The sequence below is a fragment of the Monodon monoceros genome, unplaced genomic scaffold (assembly GCF_005190385.1).
Source record: "Monodon monoceros isolate NGI ecotype Baffin Bay Population unplaced genomic scaffold, NGI_Narwhal_1 Super_Scaffold_2, whole genome shotgun sequence".
Taxonomy (NCBI): domain Eukaryota; kingdom Metazoa; phylum Chordata; class Mammalia; order Artiodactyla; family Monodontidae; genus Monodon; species Monodon monoceros.
The window spans coordinates 20,334,326-20,350,304 of NW_021703776.1; the positions used below are offsets into that span (position 1 = coordinate 20,334,326).

Sequence of the window (15,979 nt, forward strand, 5' to 3'; positions counted from 1 at the left end):
AGGTACAATTCACAGCACGCGCTTACAAAACATCTAACACTCAGACTGCTAACTAAACGATAAAATACACACTTAAAAAAAAAACCTTGCTTTTCAAACATCTATAAATATCGCTAGTGAATTTTTCTTAGCGAATCTGAGTTATAATAATAATAAAATTAAAATCTTTAACGGTCTAATCACAAGCGCTTAAAAAAAAAATTCTCCAGGAGAGTCTTACCTTCAAGCTCGGTAGTAATCCGAAAGTTCTAGGTGTGCAGAAGTTACCTCCCTCAAAGCATTAGAGATGACGATCTTAGCAAAAGAGTAACACATCTTGTCAGGACACCAAGTGACTTTTAGCTCCTCCCATCAATCGACTACTGCCTAACAGAAGGAAGGATTTAATTTCCGGCAAAATTTTCTCCTTGGAGCTGAGAATCTGCGAAATTCGGCTTTCTGAGCGGGAAAAGGCAGGGGAGGGACCAAAAGGACCCCCCAGGGAAAAAGGAAGGGACAGTGGTATAAGACAAAGTCGACGAGGCAGAGACGAGCGCGGGGCCGGGGCAGACTTTGGGGTCTGGAGTTGGGGTTCTCTCAGACACTCACTGGGCACCCGCGTTCACGCTGACGACAACTGGACGACCCTCCCCTCACAGCTTGCTCCGCCATTAGCCGCGCCCCGCGGCCCTGTGACCTCCAAAACTGGTACGCTTGGCGATTCCCCCCACAACTTCGGCTCCAGACTTGCGCTTTTGATTGGTTCTTAAGATATCTCTCAGCGTGGCTCGCCCAATGGAGGGCCCGGCCGCTCCGCCCCTTCCCTGCCCCCTGAGGAGAGCCCGCCCCTGCCCCGCGCCTGGGAGCGGAGGAGAGTAAATACAACAGGAGCGCAAAATGGCGGAACCGCCGAGCTTAGTGCACTGCGCCCCCGCCGCCGTCTCGGAGAAAGAACCGTTTTCCAAGCTGCAGCCCCCCTCCCGGGACCCGCCAGGTCCTCTGTCTTCCAAGAAGATCCGGACTGAGGAGAAGAAGACGCCGCGGAGACTGAACGGAGAAGGAGGCAGCGGCGGCAACAGCAGGCAGCTGCAGTCTTCCGCGGCACCTTCGCCTCAGAGCTATGGCAGCCCTGGGTCTTGGAGCTTCGCCGCTCTGTCTGCTGCCCCCTCCTCGTCCTCTGCTCGGAGCAATTTCTCTTTCTCCGCTGGCACGGCCGTCCCCTCCTCAGCCTCTGCTTCCTCGTCCCAGCCGGTGCCGCGCAAACTGCTGGTCCCTCCTACGCTGCTGCACGCTCAGCCTCACCATCTCCTGCTGCCGGCCGCCGCCTCCTCAGCCAACGCCAAGCCGCGCAGACCCAAGGAGAAGCGAGAGAAGGAAAGGAGGAGGCACGGCCTCGGCGGGGCAGGCGAGGCCGGCGGGGCAGCCCGCGAGGAGAACGGGGAGATGAAGCCGCTGCCGAGAGGTGGGTGCCGGCGCCGGGTGGGGGGAAGGGAGGGCGCCCCAGGTCCTCGCCACCCGCTCGCGCCCGCGGGGCCCAGGCAGGGGGAGCGCGGGGGCCGCTTGCGCCAGCCTGGAGGGGGCGGGAGGCGTCCGGTTCTCCCTCGGAGATTTTGCGGTCCCCATGGGGACAGGAAATGGAGCCTGTAATTTCGGTAGCACCGAGGGGGATGGCTGAAATCTATTTTCTGTATCGTTTCTGCCTCGATAATGCGCGGCAGGATTGGTAGAATTCGATGTAGAGGACCCGCCTAGGTGTGTTTCGCTACGGAGGGAGATGGGAGGGAATGGGATCGCGAAGGGTTTGGTCCTGTAGAAGATGCTTGATTATTAGACCGTTTAGACGTGATCACGGAATTTGTATTTGTGACACAGGCTCTAACGCCAGAAAATCCTGTCAAAAAAAGGGGTGTGGAGAGCATTGGCGTCAGCTGGAAGCTACCAGAGGCCTGAGCTTTTCATCCCTATTAGGGAAATGAGGTAGTGTGCAGGGCCCGGAGTGTGCTGTTTCATAAGGTATCCTCCCTCCACCCTCCTCTCCGCTCCGTATTCTTAAGTGTTGTGAGTGGTCCTGTTTGAAATACCACCCTTCAGAAAGAATTTTCAGCCATATTCTTTTTTTCCTGCAGCAAATGATAAAATCAGGAGCATTGACGTTTTTTGGCCAGACCAAGTACTTGCTGCAAAATGTTTTAGCATCAGAGAAAGGCAAATTCTTAAGCGTTCTTTTCAGACACGACTGCGCGGTTTTCTTTTAAAAAGTAGGCTAGTCATATGATTTTCAGGAAGTATTTCTATAAAATAGATGGTCCTACCTATTTAGATGTTTGATACACAGTTTTGACAGTGGTACAACGTGGAGACTGGTTGAAAATTAGATCTTTATGTGATCAAAAGCTTAAAGCACGTAGTGATCTTTATTATAAATGTACATTGATACACAGTATTGTGAAAGTATTTTTGTTTGTTTTAGGAAAAATGAAATGTCAAGCAGTTTTAGCATTGCTGATCTAATGGTAGCTTAGATCATGAAAAATTCTGTTTGAATTAGAAAGGTATATTTTCGCAATTTTTAAAAATGTTGTGCACGAGTATGTAGCAACAGTGTTACTTTTTTGATATTTTGCCTGTAGCAAAGCTTTGACATCTAAGCATAGGCATCAGGTACTCTGGCACAAGGTAAAGGATCCCTCAGCTTTGGAGAGTGTTGTTTCCAGGAAAGTGGTTTTGAGGATGGAATTTATACGACTTCTAGGCTGGGATTTTAGGTGATTAGTATTTTAAAGCAATTTTGTTTTAATAATTACATTTAAAATTTGAAAGTGCCTGGAAGTCAGCATTTGCAGCTCAATATCAGTCTTATTTGTGATGTGTATTTGCTCTTCTAAGGTCTTTGAATGAGAACGTGAATATGGGTATAACATTGTTGATGTATTGGAATGGCTGAAAATAAATAAGTAAGCATTCTTTAACAATTCTCTGGAGCACATAAATTGCTTTTAAAGTGAAATGGCTGTTAAAGAGAAAGTTTTCTAGTCTTTTAAATTACATTTAGAATCCTCCTTTTGAAGGCTACAGCTTACATTATTAAGCCTGAATATAAGCAATGATAGCTTTTATTCCATGATTTATGTAGGTTTTTTGAGTAGTGACTAGATAGTAACACTATGGTAAGATTTTCTTTTCTTTCTTTCTTTTTTTTAATGGAAATGCTGCTATTTTATAGAGGAATAACTAAAAATCAATGAGAAGGATTGCTTTTCAGTGTCTTGGTGATACATTTAATGGTGAAAATCTTTACCTCTTAATTTGGGAAGTACTCATATCCTTCTGAAGTTCAGATTTAACTGAATTGAGGTTCTGTTTTATTCAACTAGGAAAATTTTTAAAAAACAGAAATATTAAAATAACAAAATTATATACATGCATTTAATATAGATATAATTGCAAATATAAAAGTCCTAATTTGCAATACATTTCTCATTTTTCTGCGTTTTTTGTGAAAGTCTTAGTGAATGGATGACCACGTGTCTGTAGTTTTAAGTATATATCTCTTTTTGGTATTGCTTTAAGTTGGATAGTTGATAGGATAGCACATAGGATAGTTCAGTGACTCCCACAATTATCCCATAGATCATTGATTGACCAATCTTGATCAGAACTGGAAATTAGTTATAAAGACACCAAAGCAAGGAAAATAAATCCTTCTCTCAAAAAACAAACAAAACCCCCAAAACCATCCAAAAGATGCAGCCCCCAAACTCCATTAAGCAGTTAAACTCCTGTATTTATTTGTAGTAGTTTTTTTTTAAAGTCTTTAGTCAGAACTGCTACATTTTTACATTGACTACCATTCTAACAGAAGTTATTTGGATTAAATGAACGTGTGTGTATGAAAGGCAGGGCATTTAGTAAATGTTGAGTCAGAAGCATGATGATTTTTTTTTAACCTCATAGTAAATGAAAGATGGGTCGATCCAGATAGAGGAAGGATCGTTGACAGTAGATCTGAAAGTTAAGAGTGATGAACAGGAAGGTTATAAAAGCATACCAGTCTAGGTCCATTTAGCATAAGGGTTGATGCCTTACAGACCTAAAACCTCTGAGGCCATCTAGTCATAGTACTGTAGCCGACTTGCATGACAGCCCGAGTCATCAAGTAAATGTTAAATTTACTTCTTATAAAAAGAAAAGTGCAAAACATTTTAGATTTTTTTAAATTAGTTTTATTTTTTATTTTATTTTTAAAATTATTTTTGTCTGCGTTGGGTCTTCATTGTTGCCCACGGGCTCTCTCCAGTTGCGCCAGCGGGGGCTACTCCTTGCTGCTGTGCGCAGGCTCCAGGCGCCTGGGCTTAAGCCCTTGTGGCTCATGGGCTCTAGAGCACAGGCTCAGCAGCTGTGGTGCACGGGCTCAGTTGCTCCACGGCATGTGGGATCCTCCCAGACCAGGGCTCGAACCCGTGTCCCCTGCATTGGCAGGCGGACTCCCAACGAGTGAGCCACCGGGGAAGTCCTAGATTTTTAAAACTATGAGATAAAAGTTTTGGTGTATAAAGAGGTAAACTACTAAAGAGTTCGCAGCCCATTTTCCTGTAAGACTGAATAAATTATTAACTGGTAAATGTGGAAGGTAAAAGTGAACATGTGCTGAAGGTGTCCAACATTTAGAATTACAACAAACAGGGACTTGTGTGGCGGTCCAGTGGGTAAGACTCCGTGTTCCCAGTTCAGGGGGCCCAGGTTCGATCCCTGGTTGGGGAACTAGGTCCCACATGCATGCTGCAACTAAGAAGTCCACATGCTGCAACTAGAAGATCCTGTATGCTGCAGTAAAGATCAACTGAGGATGCCACATGCTGCAACGAAGACCCCGTGTGCCACAACTGAGACCAGGCATAGCCAAAATAAATATAAATATATACATAAATATTAAAAAAAAGAATTATAGCAAACAATAGAACAAACATATTATTAGATAATAAGCTGCCTTAACTGATTCCAGTAACCAGTAAAACTTGTATAGATCTTCTAATTTTTGTTAGAATTTTTGCTTTGCATTTATTACCTTATTTCCTTAAAATGACCCTGTGAAGTAGCCCAAGACAAAACCAGTGCATTTCACTAAATTTTTGCCTTGAAAGTGTAGTTACAGAATTTAATGAAAATAGAGGCTTTCCTTAGAATTGAATAATTTGAGGTATGTAATTATCAATGATTTTAAAGGGATAGATGTTAAAAGATTTTTCAAACTAGGCTTTTCCTCCATCTTTCTAATACTGTTATTCTGCAATTTCAGGTTAAATTCACGTTGAGAGTTTTCATCATTCCAACGAAATATTTGTCAGTGCTGAGATAGTAGTTTACTATGATTTAGTTTTCCCGTGTAACCTTTTGCTTTTCATGCCTTGTTTTTTCATTTGCTTAGTTTTGTCTTTCTGTATCCTCCAGCAGCTCGGTAAAATGCTTCTCAGTACAATTTTCCACATGGTCAAATCTGTCACATAAACTTACCACTTCCACTTATTCCTGTAGTCATCCCCTCTGTAGCTGTCCTTCCTGCTTTATTCTGGATTGTTTTCTGTTTAGGCCTGCTGCAAAGCTGTTATCTTGGGACATTCTGGGAATGTTTTTCACTTTTGTTGAGTCCCTTTTTTCCTGGATCCCATGCCTTCCTTTTAGTTTATTCCTTCTTTTTGGTTTCTCTCCTATTACTGTGAAAGAGTGCATGAGATATTTTGAGGGCTTTCGTTTTTACCCTCACACTTGACTGTTGGGCTGTTGAGAGATTTCTGTATTGGAAATCATTTTTCCTTAAAAGTTTGGAGGTGTTCCTTTATTGCTTGGCTTCCAATGTTGATGCTGAGAAATTTGATCTCCAAAAAACTGTCTTTTGTCCTATCTGGGAGATTTCAACCCTTTCACTGAAATTTAAAATTTCAGGTATCTTTTAAAAAAAAATGTTTTATGAGCTCTTCTCTATTTCTGTATTATAGCATCTTGTTTCTTTTTCATGGGTACAGCATCTTCTGTTATCTCTTCAAGGATATTAATTACAGTTTCTTTGACATTTTCTTCCATGCCTTGCATTGTTTTTGGTTCTTCTTTTTTCTGTTTGTTTTGGTCTCTTTTTTTTGTTGTTGAAGGCTTTCTTCAGATCTGTGTGATCCTCAGCAGTTCCTTCATATTCAAGAGAATGTTGCAAAACTAATTGAAAGCTCACTGGGCATGCATGAGCATAGCTTAGTGACTGATGAACTCCCTTGTTTTTATCTTTATTTTTTCTTCTCTAGGTGGTGGGTAAGAAGGCTTTCAGTTTCTTCAAATAATGGTCCTTCATTTTTCTGTCCGTCTGCATAAGTGGAATAATGGAGTGAGGAGAGGATTGGCAGAAGTAATGAGTATTGATGGCAGAGTTCTAGCGCTGGGTGGAGGAAGAAAGCTATTACAGGTCTCACCAGTTTCTAAATTTTCACTTAGTCTCCTTGTATTTATACCAGTACTCGCTTCTCCCTTTTTCTGTGTGTGTCGCCCCTGAGGCTGGAGCCACGGTGTGATTCAGTTTTGCTGAACACCTCTCATTCCCTTAGGAGTGTGGGGGTGGGAGCGTGGGCGGGGGGGTGAAGCAGTGTGGTTCTGTCATCTTGCCTTTCCCAGCACCTCCCATTTCTAAGCCCTTCTGGGGTGCTGCAGAGTAAACAGGGTTCTTTGTCATTATTTCTTTCTATAGGGACTTACCTTAACCTTCTTCCATTTATGCCAGGTCATTTACCATTCCACCATCAACGTTCTGTCTTTATAAATTATATCTCAGATTACAGTTACAGTATCTCCTAGTTACATTAAAGGTGGAATTTATGTTTCTAGTTCTTTTTCTCCCTATTGTTGTGGTATGTTTTTCAAGAAGAGATCTTAAATTTTAGCCTTATTTTGATTTGTTCGTATTTGTGGGACACTGGTGAAATCACTTAATCTTTTCGAGCTCATACTCATCTGTTATTATCGGTGTCCACAGCATGGTTGTTAGAATTACATGAGCCTGGTATATGGTAGGCATTTGTAGGGATGTTAGTTCCTAACCATTCTTTCCTGTATAGTACATTGGACACGTTTAGTTTCACTGAATTCATGGGTATGTATAACCTGTATAGTTTTCCCATTGGTATCCTGGTTTCTGAGAATTTTGAATTTTTGGTATTAGTATGAACCATACTAACTTGCTGAAAGAAGTTTATATGTCAGAGGTTTCCAGTTATTATAGTAAATGTCATTAATTTTTCACCATCCTCAAATGAATTAAAGTTTCAAATTACAGATAAACCACTTAAAATAGGATATTGAAAAAATAATGATATTTTTTCAGTTACAGTAAAAAGAATTCTGATGAAAGAATTGTGGCTTATATAAAATCTTTGTGTGTGTGTGATTAAGGAGAATTAATAATAAATGTACACTCTTACCAACTAAACTAATTTTTTATCACTTTAAACATTTTTATTTCTGAAGGTACATTAAACTTTGTACGTTTTTTTTGAATTTTAGATTTAAAATATTTAACTTGTTTTGAAAATATTTAACTTTTTATCATGAAAATAATTTAATTAATACAAAAGAAACCAGAACAGTATAATTTTGGTTTTCTCCTTTGAGGATAATGAAAATGTCAGAATTAGTAAATTCTGTCAAGCTTTTTTGAGATGGGCCACAAGCTGATGCAGTGAGTACTTAGGTGCAGTTTGTGCTAGAATATAAGCTTCTTGAGGACAGAAACAACAAAAATAAGAACAAGGGTTAACATTTATAGAAGTATATACTCAGCACTTTATATAGATTTTTATTTAATTTTCACAACTTCTTTAAAGTTTAGTTAGATAGTAGACTTTTGAAAGTGCTTTATGGAAGCTCAGAATAATTTAAATGACTTGCTGAAGGATATGAAATAAGTAGTAAATCTAGGTTTCAGATCTTTAGATAGTTTGACCTCAGAGCTCTCTCTCTAAACTACTGTGCAAAACCATGTTAATATTTTTAAATCTCCTTCATCCAGAATTGTACCTTGCATTGTGAGATAGTTTGCCAAGTAAATGAACTGGGCTTTGATGGAAAATTAGGATTTATGTAAATGGAGATGATGGAGACAGGCTTGTTAGGCAGGAGGGATGGTGTGAGCAAGATTGTAGAGACAGGAGTGTGTCTGGCATGTTCAGTGGTCTGTGAGAAGAACCATTTGGCTGGGATTGATGATTTTGTACAAAGTTGTGAGATAGGACTGCATGGCAGTTGAAAGTCTGCCATAATCTGCTTTCTATTTGTCTGGATAAGGAGTTCAGACTTCATTCTGTGGGCAACAGCAAGGCACCGTTTTTTAGTAGGGCGATAATATATTCAAACTGGTATTTTAGGAATATTACTTTAGTAGCATTGTTTAGGAGAGATTGGCTGAGAAAATTGTAGAGTCAGGGGTATTAGAGACTACTGTAGTAGTGAAATGACATGATTTTAGTGGTGAAATGATTGGTGCTCCTGGACATGAAAAGGAAGATTTTAAGAGGGATTATATGATAGGGCATCATGGTTTTCAAATATATAGCAAGAAAGGAGAATTTACATGTTATTTTATGCTTTCAGATGGAGAGAATAAGCATTTTTTGAAAAAAATGTGGGTATGCCTGTAAGAGAACTGGTTCAAAAAGATGGATGTGAGTTTGAGATGCAGGCAAGTACCTTATTAAAGTTCTGTTATCAGATGCATGTCAAATTAGTAGTGAGTCCAAGGGTGAGGTTTAAAAATGTTGCTCTGTATGTAGGAGATTCTGTTTAGTTAACATGTGTGCTTCAGTGTGTGTATGTGGAGGGCTTTTTCTGTGAGGAGCAAATAATCTCAGATCATTAATTCTTAGGTAACCAGCTGTTCACAGTCTTCAAAAGGTCTCTAAAAACCCCAAGATTAGGCATGGTCCCTTAACCTTCACTCCACTCAGTTTAACAATTTACATTCCATTTGTCCTTCCCCTTTTAGCATCCCCTGCCATTTTCCTTATCTCTGCTGCAGCTATTTTAGCATTTGGTTTAGTTTGGGGCCCTTTTACAGTAGTAGACTCTCTGGCTTTGCTAATGACCCTGTTAGTTTTCTTATGTCTGTTGTTAGCACTCCTCAAATCTTAGCTTAGTCCAGAGGTTTAGATCTGTGTATTCAGTTGCCTCCTTGACATGACCACTATTAGGTGGTCCATAGAACCTTAAGAGTAATATGTTCACAACTCATTGTCTCCCTTACCCAAATTTGTCTTTCCATGTATGCTCCTTATCTCAGTGCTCAAGTTTGAAAACTGAATTCTCCACTTTAACTTTATCACACCTGTAGCCAGATCTTTTCGCTTCTAGCCACTGTCTTTCCCGTCTATCTACTTTTATGCCTTCCGTTCTTTTAGTATTAGTTGAAAGCTAATTATCTCTAGCCTAATTATCTCTAACCTCAGTTATTGTATAACTGCTTCCTTATTGGGCTCTCTACTTCACATCTATGATCTTTCATTTCATTTTTCATTCTACAGCCTAAGTGATAACTAGAGATCTAAATGCCTATTTGATGTCACTTTTCTGTTTATGAGATGATGTTCAAATTCCTTAAAATGTCCCCTAAGGTTCTGGATGATCATATCCTCGTTTAGCTCTTCAGCTTCTCCTCAGTGCTCCTTGCTGCCTAGAACTTTCTCCATCCATTATCCTTCCATCTCTAGTTCCACACTTCTACTCCACTGAACTTACTCATCTTTTAGGACTGAACTTGAAAGGGAGGCCTTCGCTACTCCCTGGACTAGATTAGGTCTCCTTGCTGTCTCTTCCCATATCACTTTGCCATATCCTGACTTTCTTCACTTCATTTTTTTTTTTAAATTTTTATTGGGGTATAGTTGATTTACAGTGTTGCATTAGTTTCAGGTGTACAGCAAAGCAAATCTATTATATATATATATCCACTCTTTTTTAGATTTTTTTCCCACATAGGCCATTACAGACTATTGAGTAGAGTTCCCTGTACTATACAGTAGGTCCTCATTAGTTATCTATTTTATATATACTAGTGTGTATATGTCAGTCCCAATCTTCCAATTTACCCCCCCCCACTTACCCCCTGGTAACCGTAAGTTTATTTTCTACATCTGTAACTCTGTTTCTGTTTTGTAGATAAGTTCATTTATAGCCTTTTTTAGATTCCACATGTAAGCAGTATCATATGATATCTGTCCTTCTCTGACTTCCTTCACTTAGTATGATAATCTCTGGGTCCATCCATGTTGCTGCAAATGGCATTATTTCATTCTTTTTCATGGCTGAATAATATTCCATTGTATATATGTACCACGTCGTCTTTACCCATTCCTCTGTTGATGGACATTTAGGTTGCTTCCATGTCCTGGCTACTGTAAATAGCATTGCAGAGAACAATGGGGTGCGTGTATCTTTTCAAATTATGGTTTTCTCCAGATATATGCCCAGGAGTGGGATTGCTGGATCATATGGTAGCTCTATTTTTAGTTTTTTAAGGAACCTCCATATTCTCCATAGTGGCTGTATCAAGTTACATTCCCACCGACAGTGTAGGAGGGTTCTCTTTTCTCCATACCCTCTCCAGCATTTATTATTTGTAGACTTTTAAATGATGGCCATTCTGACTGGTGTGAGGTGATACCTCATTGTAGTTTTGAGTTGCATTTCTCTAATAATTAGTGATGTTGAGCATCTTTTCATGTGCTTTTTAACCATCTGTATGTCGTCTTTGGAGAAATGTCTATTTAGATCCGCTGCCCATTTTTTGATTGGGTTGTTTGTGATATTGAGCTGCATGAGCTGTCTGTATGTTTTGGAGATTAATCCCTTGTCGATTGCTTTGTTTGCAAATATTTTCTCCCATTCTGAGGGTTGTCTTTTCATTTTCTTCACATGTTTAGTTGTCTTCTTCACCAGACTGTAAGCTTTCTGGAATCTGGGGCTGTGATTATCTTGTTTCAGGTCAGGCCTTCAACTTCTGGGTACTTGATAACTTTGAGAATGAATAAGTTGCACTACGTTATGGCTGTTTTTGCCTCCTCAGAAGAGATGTCTGATTGTTGTTCAGGAAAATCTTGGCAGGTTATTTCAAATGTGAAAACAGCAGAAGGTGATAATGGGATGAGAAGTTGACCAGCTGCTCACAAACAATGGGCAGATTGTCAGGTGAGCACAAGAGGCAGGTATTAATGGCATGATAACTAGAAAAAAAATGAACTGTGTGGATAATAATAATTGAATGTTTGACTCATCTTGAATTATCACAATTGCTATTTTATATATTCTAACCTCAAAAAATTAAACTTATTACACATTGTACAAACAGGATTTTTTATATTTTTAATCTGAGCTTGTTTACAAAATCTGTAATGCAATTATAAATGAAAACCTTTGCTCTGTTTGGAATTTATTTAGACATAAAATTAGGTAGGAATCATAATTAATTTTGTTCCAGTAATTAGTTTTTTTTTTTTTTGCGGTACGCTGGCCTCTCACTGTTGTGGCCTCTCCCATTGCGGACCACAGGCTCCCGACGCGCAGGCTCAGCGGCTGTGGCTCACGGGCCTAGCCGCTCCGCGGCATGTGGGATCTTCCCGGACCAGGGCACGAACCCGTGTCCCCTGCATCAGCAGATGGACTCTCAACCACTGCATCGCCAGGGAAGCCCCCAGTAATTAGTTTTTAATACCATTTACTGCATAGTTTTTCCTTTCCACACAGATATAGAATGCCAGCTTTTATCACATACTACTAAAAATCAAAAAGTTCCCTCTTTGAAATGCAAATCAAAACTACAATGAGGTACCACCTCACACTGGTCAGAATGGCTGTCATTAAAAAGTCTACAAATAGGGACTTCCCTGGTGGCACAGTGCTTAAAAATCCGCCTGCCAGTGCAGGGCCACGGGTTCGAGCCCTGGTCCGGGAAAATCCCACATGTCACGGAGCAACTAAGCCTGTGTGCCACAACTACTGAGCCTGCGCTCTAGAGCCTGCAAGCCACAACTACTGAAGCCCGCATGCCTAGAGCCTGTGCTCCGCAATAAGAGAAGCCACCGCAACGAGAAGCCCACGCACTGCAACGAAGAGTAGCCCCCGCTCGCTGCAACTAGAGAAAGTGTGTGCGCAGCAACGAAGACCGAATGCAGCCAAAAACAAACAAACAAACAAATTAATTAATTTTAAAAAGTACGAATAATAAATGCTGGAGAGGGTAAGGAGAAAAGGGAACCCTCCTGCAATGTTGATTTAATTGGGTGCAGCCACCCATGTAAATTGGTGCAGCCACTATGGAAAACAGTGTGGAGTTTCCTTAAAAAAACTAAAAATAGAGATGCCATATACTCCTAGGCATATACCTAGACAAGACTATAATTTGAAAAGACACATGCACCCCTATGTTCATAGAAGCACTGTTTACAATAGCTAAGGCTTGGAAACAACCTAAATGTCCATCAACAGATGGCTGGATAAAGAAGATGTGGTGTATATATACAGTGGAATATTACTCAGCCATTAAAAAAGAATGAAATAATGCCATTTGCAGCAACATGGATGGACCTAGAAATTATATCATAGTAATCAAAGTAAATCAGAAAGAGAAAAAAAAATACCGTATGATATCACTTATATGTGGAATCTAAAATGCAACACAAATGAACATAACAAAATAGAAACAGACTCACAGACATAGAGAACAGGCTTGTGGTTGCCAAGGGGAAGGGGGGATGAGGGAGGGAAGATTGGGAGTTTGGGATTAGCAGATGCAAGCTATTATATATCAGATGGATAAACAAGGTCTTACTGCATAGCACAGGGAACTATATTCAATATTCTGTGATAAACCATGAGGGGAAAAGATACGAGAAAGAATATATGTAACTGGGTCCCTTTGCTGTACAGCAGAAATTAACACAATGCTGTAAATCAACTATAGTTGAATAAAATTTAAAAAAGTTCCCTCTTGGCACTTTGTGCTCTCCCACTACTTCCATTCTGGGGGTGATCTGTTTTATGTTCCAATGGTTTTGCCTTTTTCAGAATGTCTTTTAAGTTGAACTATCTAACTTTTTCCATGTTTGGCTTCTTTCACTTAGCATGTTGCTTTTGAGTTGTTACATTAATCAGTTCATTCTTTTCTATTTCTAGTAGTAGTTCATTGTATGGAGACACCACACTTTGATTTTTCGTTTGCCAGTTGGTGGACATTTGGATTGTTTCTAGTTTTTGATAATTATTAAAAAGCCTGCTACAAACATTTACATACAAATCTTGGGATAGATACATGTTTTCATTTCTCTTCCGTAAATACCTAGAAGTAGAATTGCTGGGTTGTATGGTTAAGTGCATGTTTAACTTCATAAGAAACTGTCAAACTTTTCTAAAGTGGCTGTACCATTTTTCATTCCCACTAGCCCTTTGATATTGTCAGTTTACTAAATTTTAGCCATCCTAGTGGACATGTAGTAGTATTTCATTGTGGTTTTAATTTGCAATTCCTAATGATTAGTGATGTTGAACATCTTTTCATGTGCTTATTTTCCATCCCTATCTCTCTTTTGTGCAGTGTCTGTTCAAATTGTCTATTATTGGGTGTTTTCTTATTATTAGGAAATTGTGAAAGTTCTCTACACTGTGAACAAGTTCCATATGAGATACGTATTTTTGCAAATGTATTCCCCAATTCCTTGGCTTTTCTTTCTCTTAATATTGTCCTTTATACTTTTTCACAGCAGAAAATTTGAATTTTGATTAGGTCCACTTTATAATTTATTTCTTTTATGGTTTGTGCTTTTTGTGTCTGAATTAAGGGAGCTTTGCCTAACCCAAGGTCATATAGGTTTTCTCTTATGTTTTCTTTTAGATACTCTATAGTTTTAGGTTTTAAATTTAGGTCTGTGATGTATTCGGAAAATTTTTGTATTTGAGTTTTGTTTGTTTGTTTGTTTCTCCAGTACACGGGCCTCTCACTGTTGTGGCCTCTCCCGTTGCGGAGCACAGGCTCCGGACGCGCAGGCTCAGCGGCCACGGCTCACGGGCCCAGCCGCTCCATGGCATGTGGGATCTTCCCGGACCAGGGCATGAACCCGTGTCCCCTGCATCGGCAGGCGGACTCTCAACCACTGCGCCACCAGGGAAGCCCTGTATTTGAGTTTTGGATCAAGGTTCCTTTACTCTTATTTTTCCTTTTTGATTAACTTAAGAGTTATTTTGTAAAGTACCCCCTCCGCCCCATCCCATAGAGATTTTTATTAAATATATTGATTGAATTAGGGGCAAACTGTAATTGTTACAGAATTACCTTTGTACTTAAAAGCTACATGTATATCTTTACCTATTCTTTTATATCTCTGTAAAATTTATTGATATTTAATACATATTATGAGTTTTCTTGTATTTTGTTTTATTTTGGGGAGTTTTTTTTTCCAGATTATTACTGGTATATAAGAAAGCTTTTGGTTTTTCTACATGTACTTGATAATTGGGTATATAATTTTATAACAGTGAAAGGTTATCAATTATAATCAGGAACAGGTTGAATTACAGAAAGATTACTTTGTAACGTTCAGGAAGTGATTTGTTTGTGGTACATCAAGCATTGTGTTAGTCTTTAAAATCTGAGATCTCTAGCAGCAGAGTGTATAATTGTTCAACTTAAACATTTTTAGTACTTAGATGCTGTGGTAGGTGTTAACAAAAATGACTAAATCAATAATTTGCAGTCCATGCCTTCAAGTAACTTAAACAATCTAGCAGGGTACTAGAAAAAGTAGTTATAATATTTAGTACAGTAAGTTAAATACCACAAGGCAAATGGAAAGTAGTGGTGGTAGCTAGTGGGAGTGGGCGCAGGTAGATGTTAAGAATCCCTTTCTTTCTTAAGAATCCCTTTCCTCTCCCGAAGGGATGCAGGAGGAAGGAGAGGGTGTTTTGAGAGAAACTTTGAAAGACAGTGTGGTAGGATTTCAATAAAGAGTTAAAGAAGTTCTAGTTAGAGCGTTATATGAAGTGTAACATTCATGGGAACTATATAGGAAAACTGAGCTGTGCAGTGTCACAGATACTGAGGCAGGAAATAATTTATAGATGTTTGATTCTCTTTATAGCTTTGACATTATATATTGCTAAGCATCTTTATTCTAGCCCTTCATCGTAGATTTTAAAATATCAGTTGTTTTTGTAAGATGCTCTGTTTTAACATTTCTCTGAAGTCATTGTATGTCTTGTACATACATAACTTAGCCCAACTTCTTTGAGCATAAGAAGATTTTGTGAAGGCTGCATTAGGTATTGCTGTGTAACAAACTAACCTAAAACTTGGAGGCTTAAAACAACAACCATTTTATTGTATCTAATGATGTTCTGGGTCAGGAATTCAGCAGGATTGGCTAGATAATTTTGCTTCATTCGGGGCTGACTGGGGTTACTCAGTGGTGTTCATTTGATGGTTAGTCTTGTCTGGTGAGTCCATGATGACTTTACTCATGTGCCTGTTGCCTGTCAAGGATGATGAGATGCTGAGCTGGTCCCCTCTCTCTCCTGTCATCTCAGTGCCTTTTTACATGATCTCCTCATCAGGATAGTAGGATTTCTTACATGGCAGAAGGAGACCAAGAGACCTGGGTGGAAACAGCAAGGCTTCTTCTAACCTAGCTTTGGAAGCTTGAAACAGTTCCTCCCTGTATACTTATTAGGGCCTTAATAGGTATATTTGTTTTGTAAAATTTTACTAAGAGCATATTCTACATTGAACTGAAATAGATAAAGCACCTATAGGAGAGTTATTTAGTGGTATTAGCTAAATACATAACTTTTAAAAATTTAGAACCTTAATTGGTTGTATGAAAAAATATAATTAGGAGTGTATAAAAAGAGCATTTGTTCCCACTTATGTTATTATATTAACCGGAAAGAACTATATGATTTACTGTTTGCATTATAGAGTATAATT

The 15,979-nt window shown here is 39.4% G+C and overlaps 1 protein-coding gene across 1 annotated transcript in view; it reads left to right on the forward strand.

Moving 5' to 3' along the window:
- Window positions 1–849: 849 nt before the first annotated feature.
- The window catches only part of RSBN1L (round spermatid basic protein 1 like), a 62,861-nt gene continuing 47,731 nt past the window's right edge, over window positions 850–15,979 (forward strand). The window contains exon 1 of the mRNA XM_029233585.1: window positions 850–1,441. Within this exon, the coding sequence (XP_029089418.1) occupies window positions 877–1,441 (565 nt within the window). The 5' untranslated portion in view covers window positions 850–876. The remainder of the gene's footprint in view (window positions 1,442–15,979) is intronic.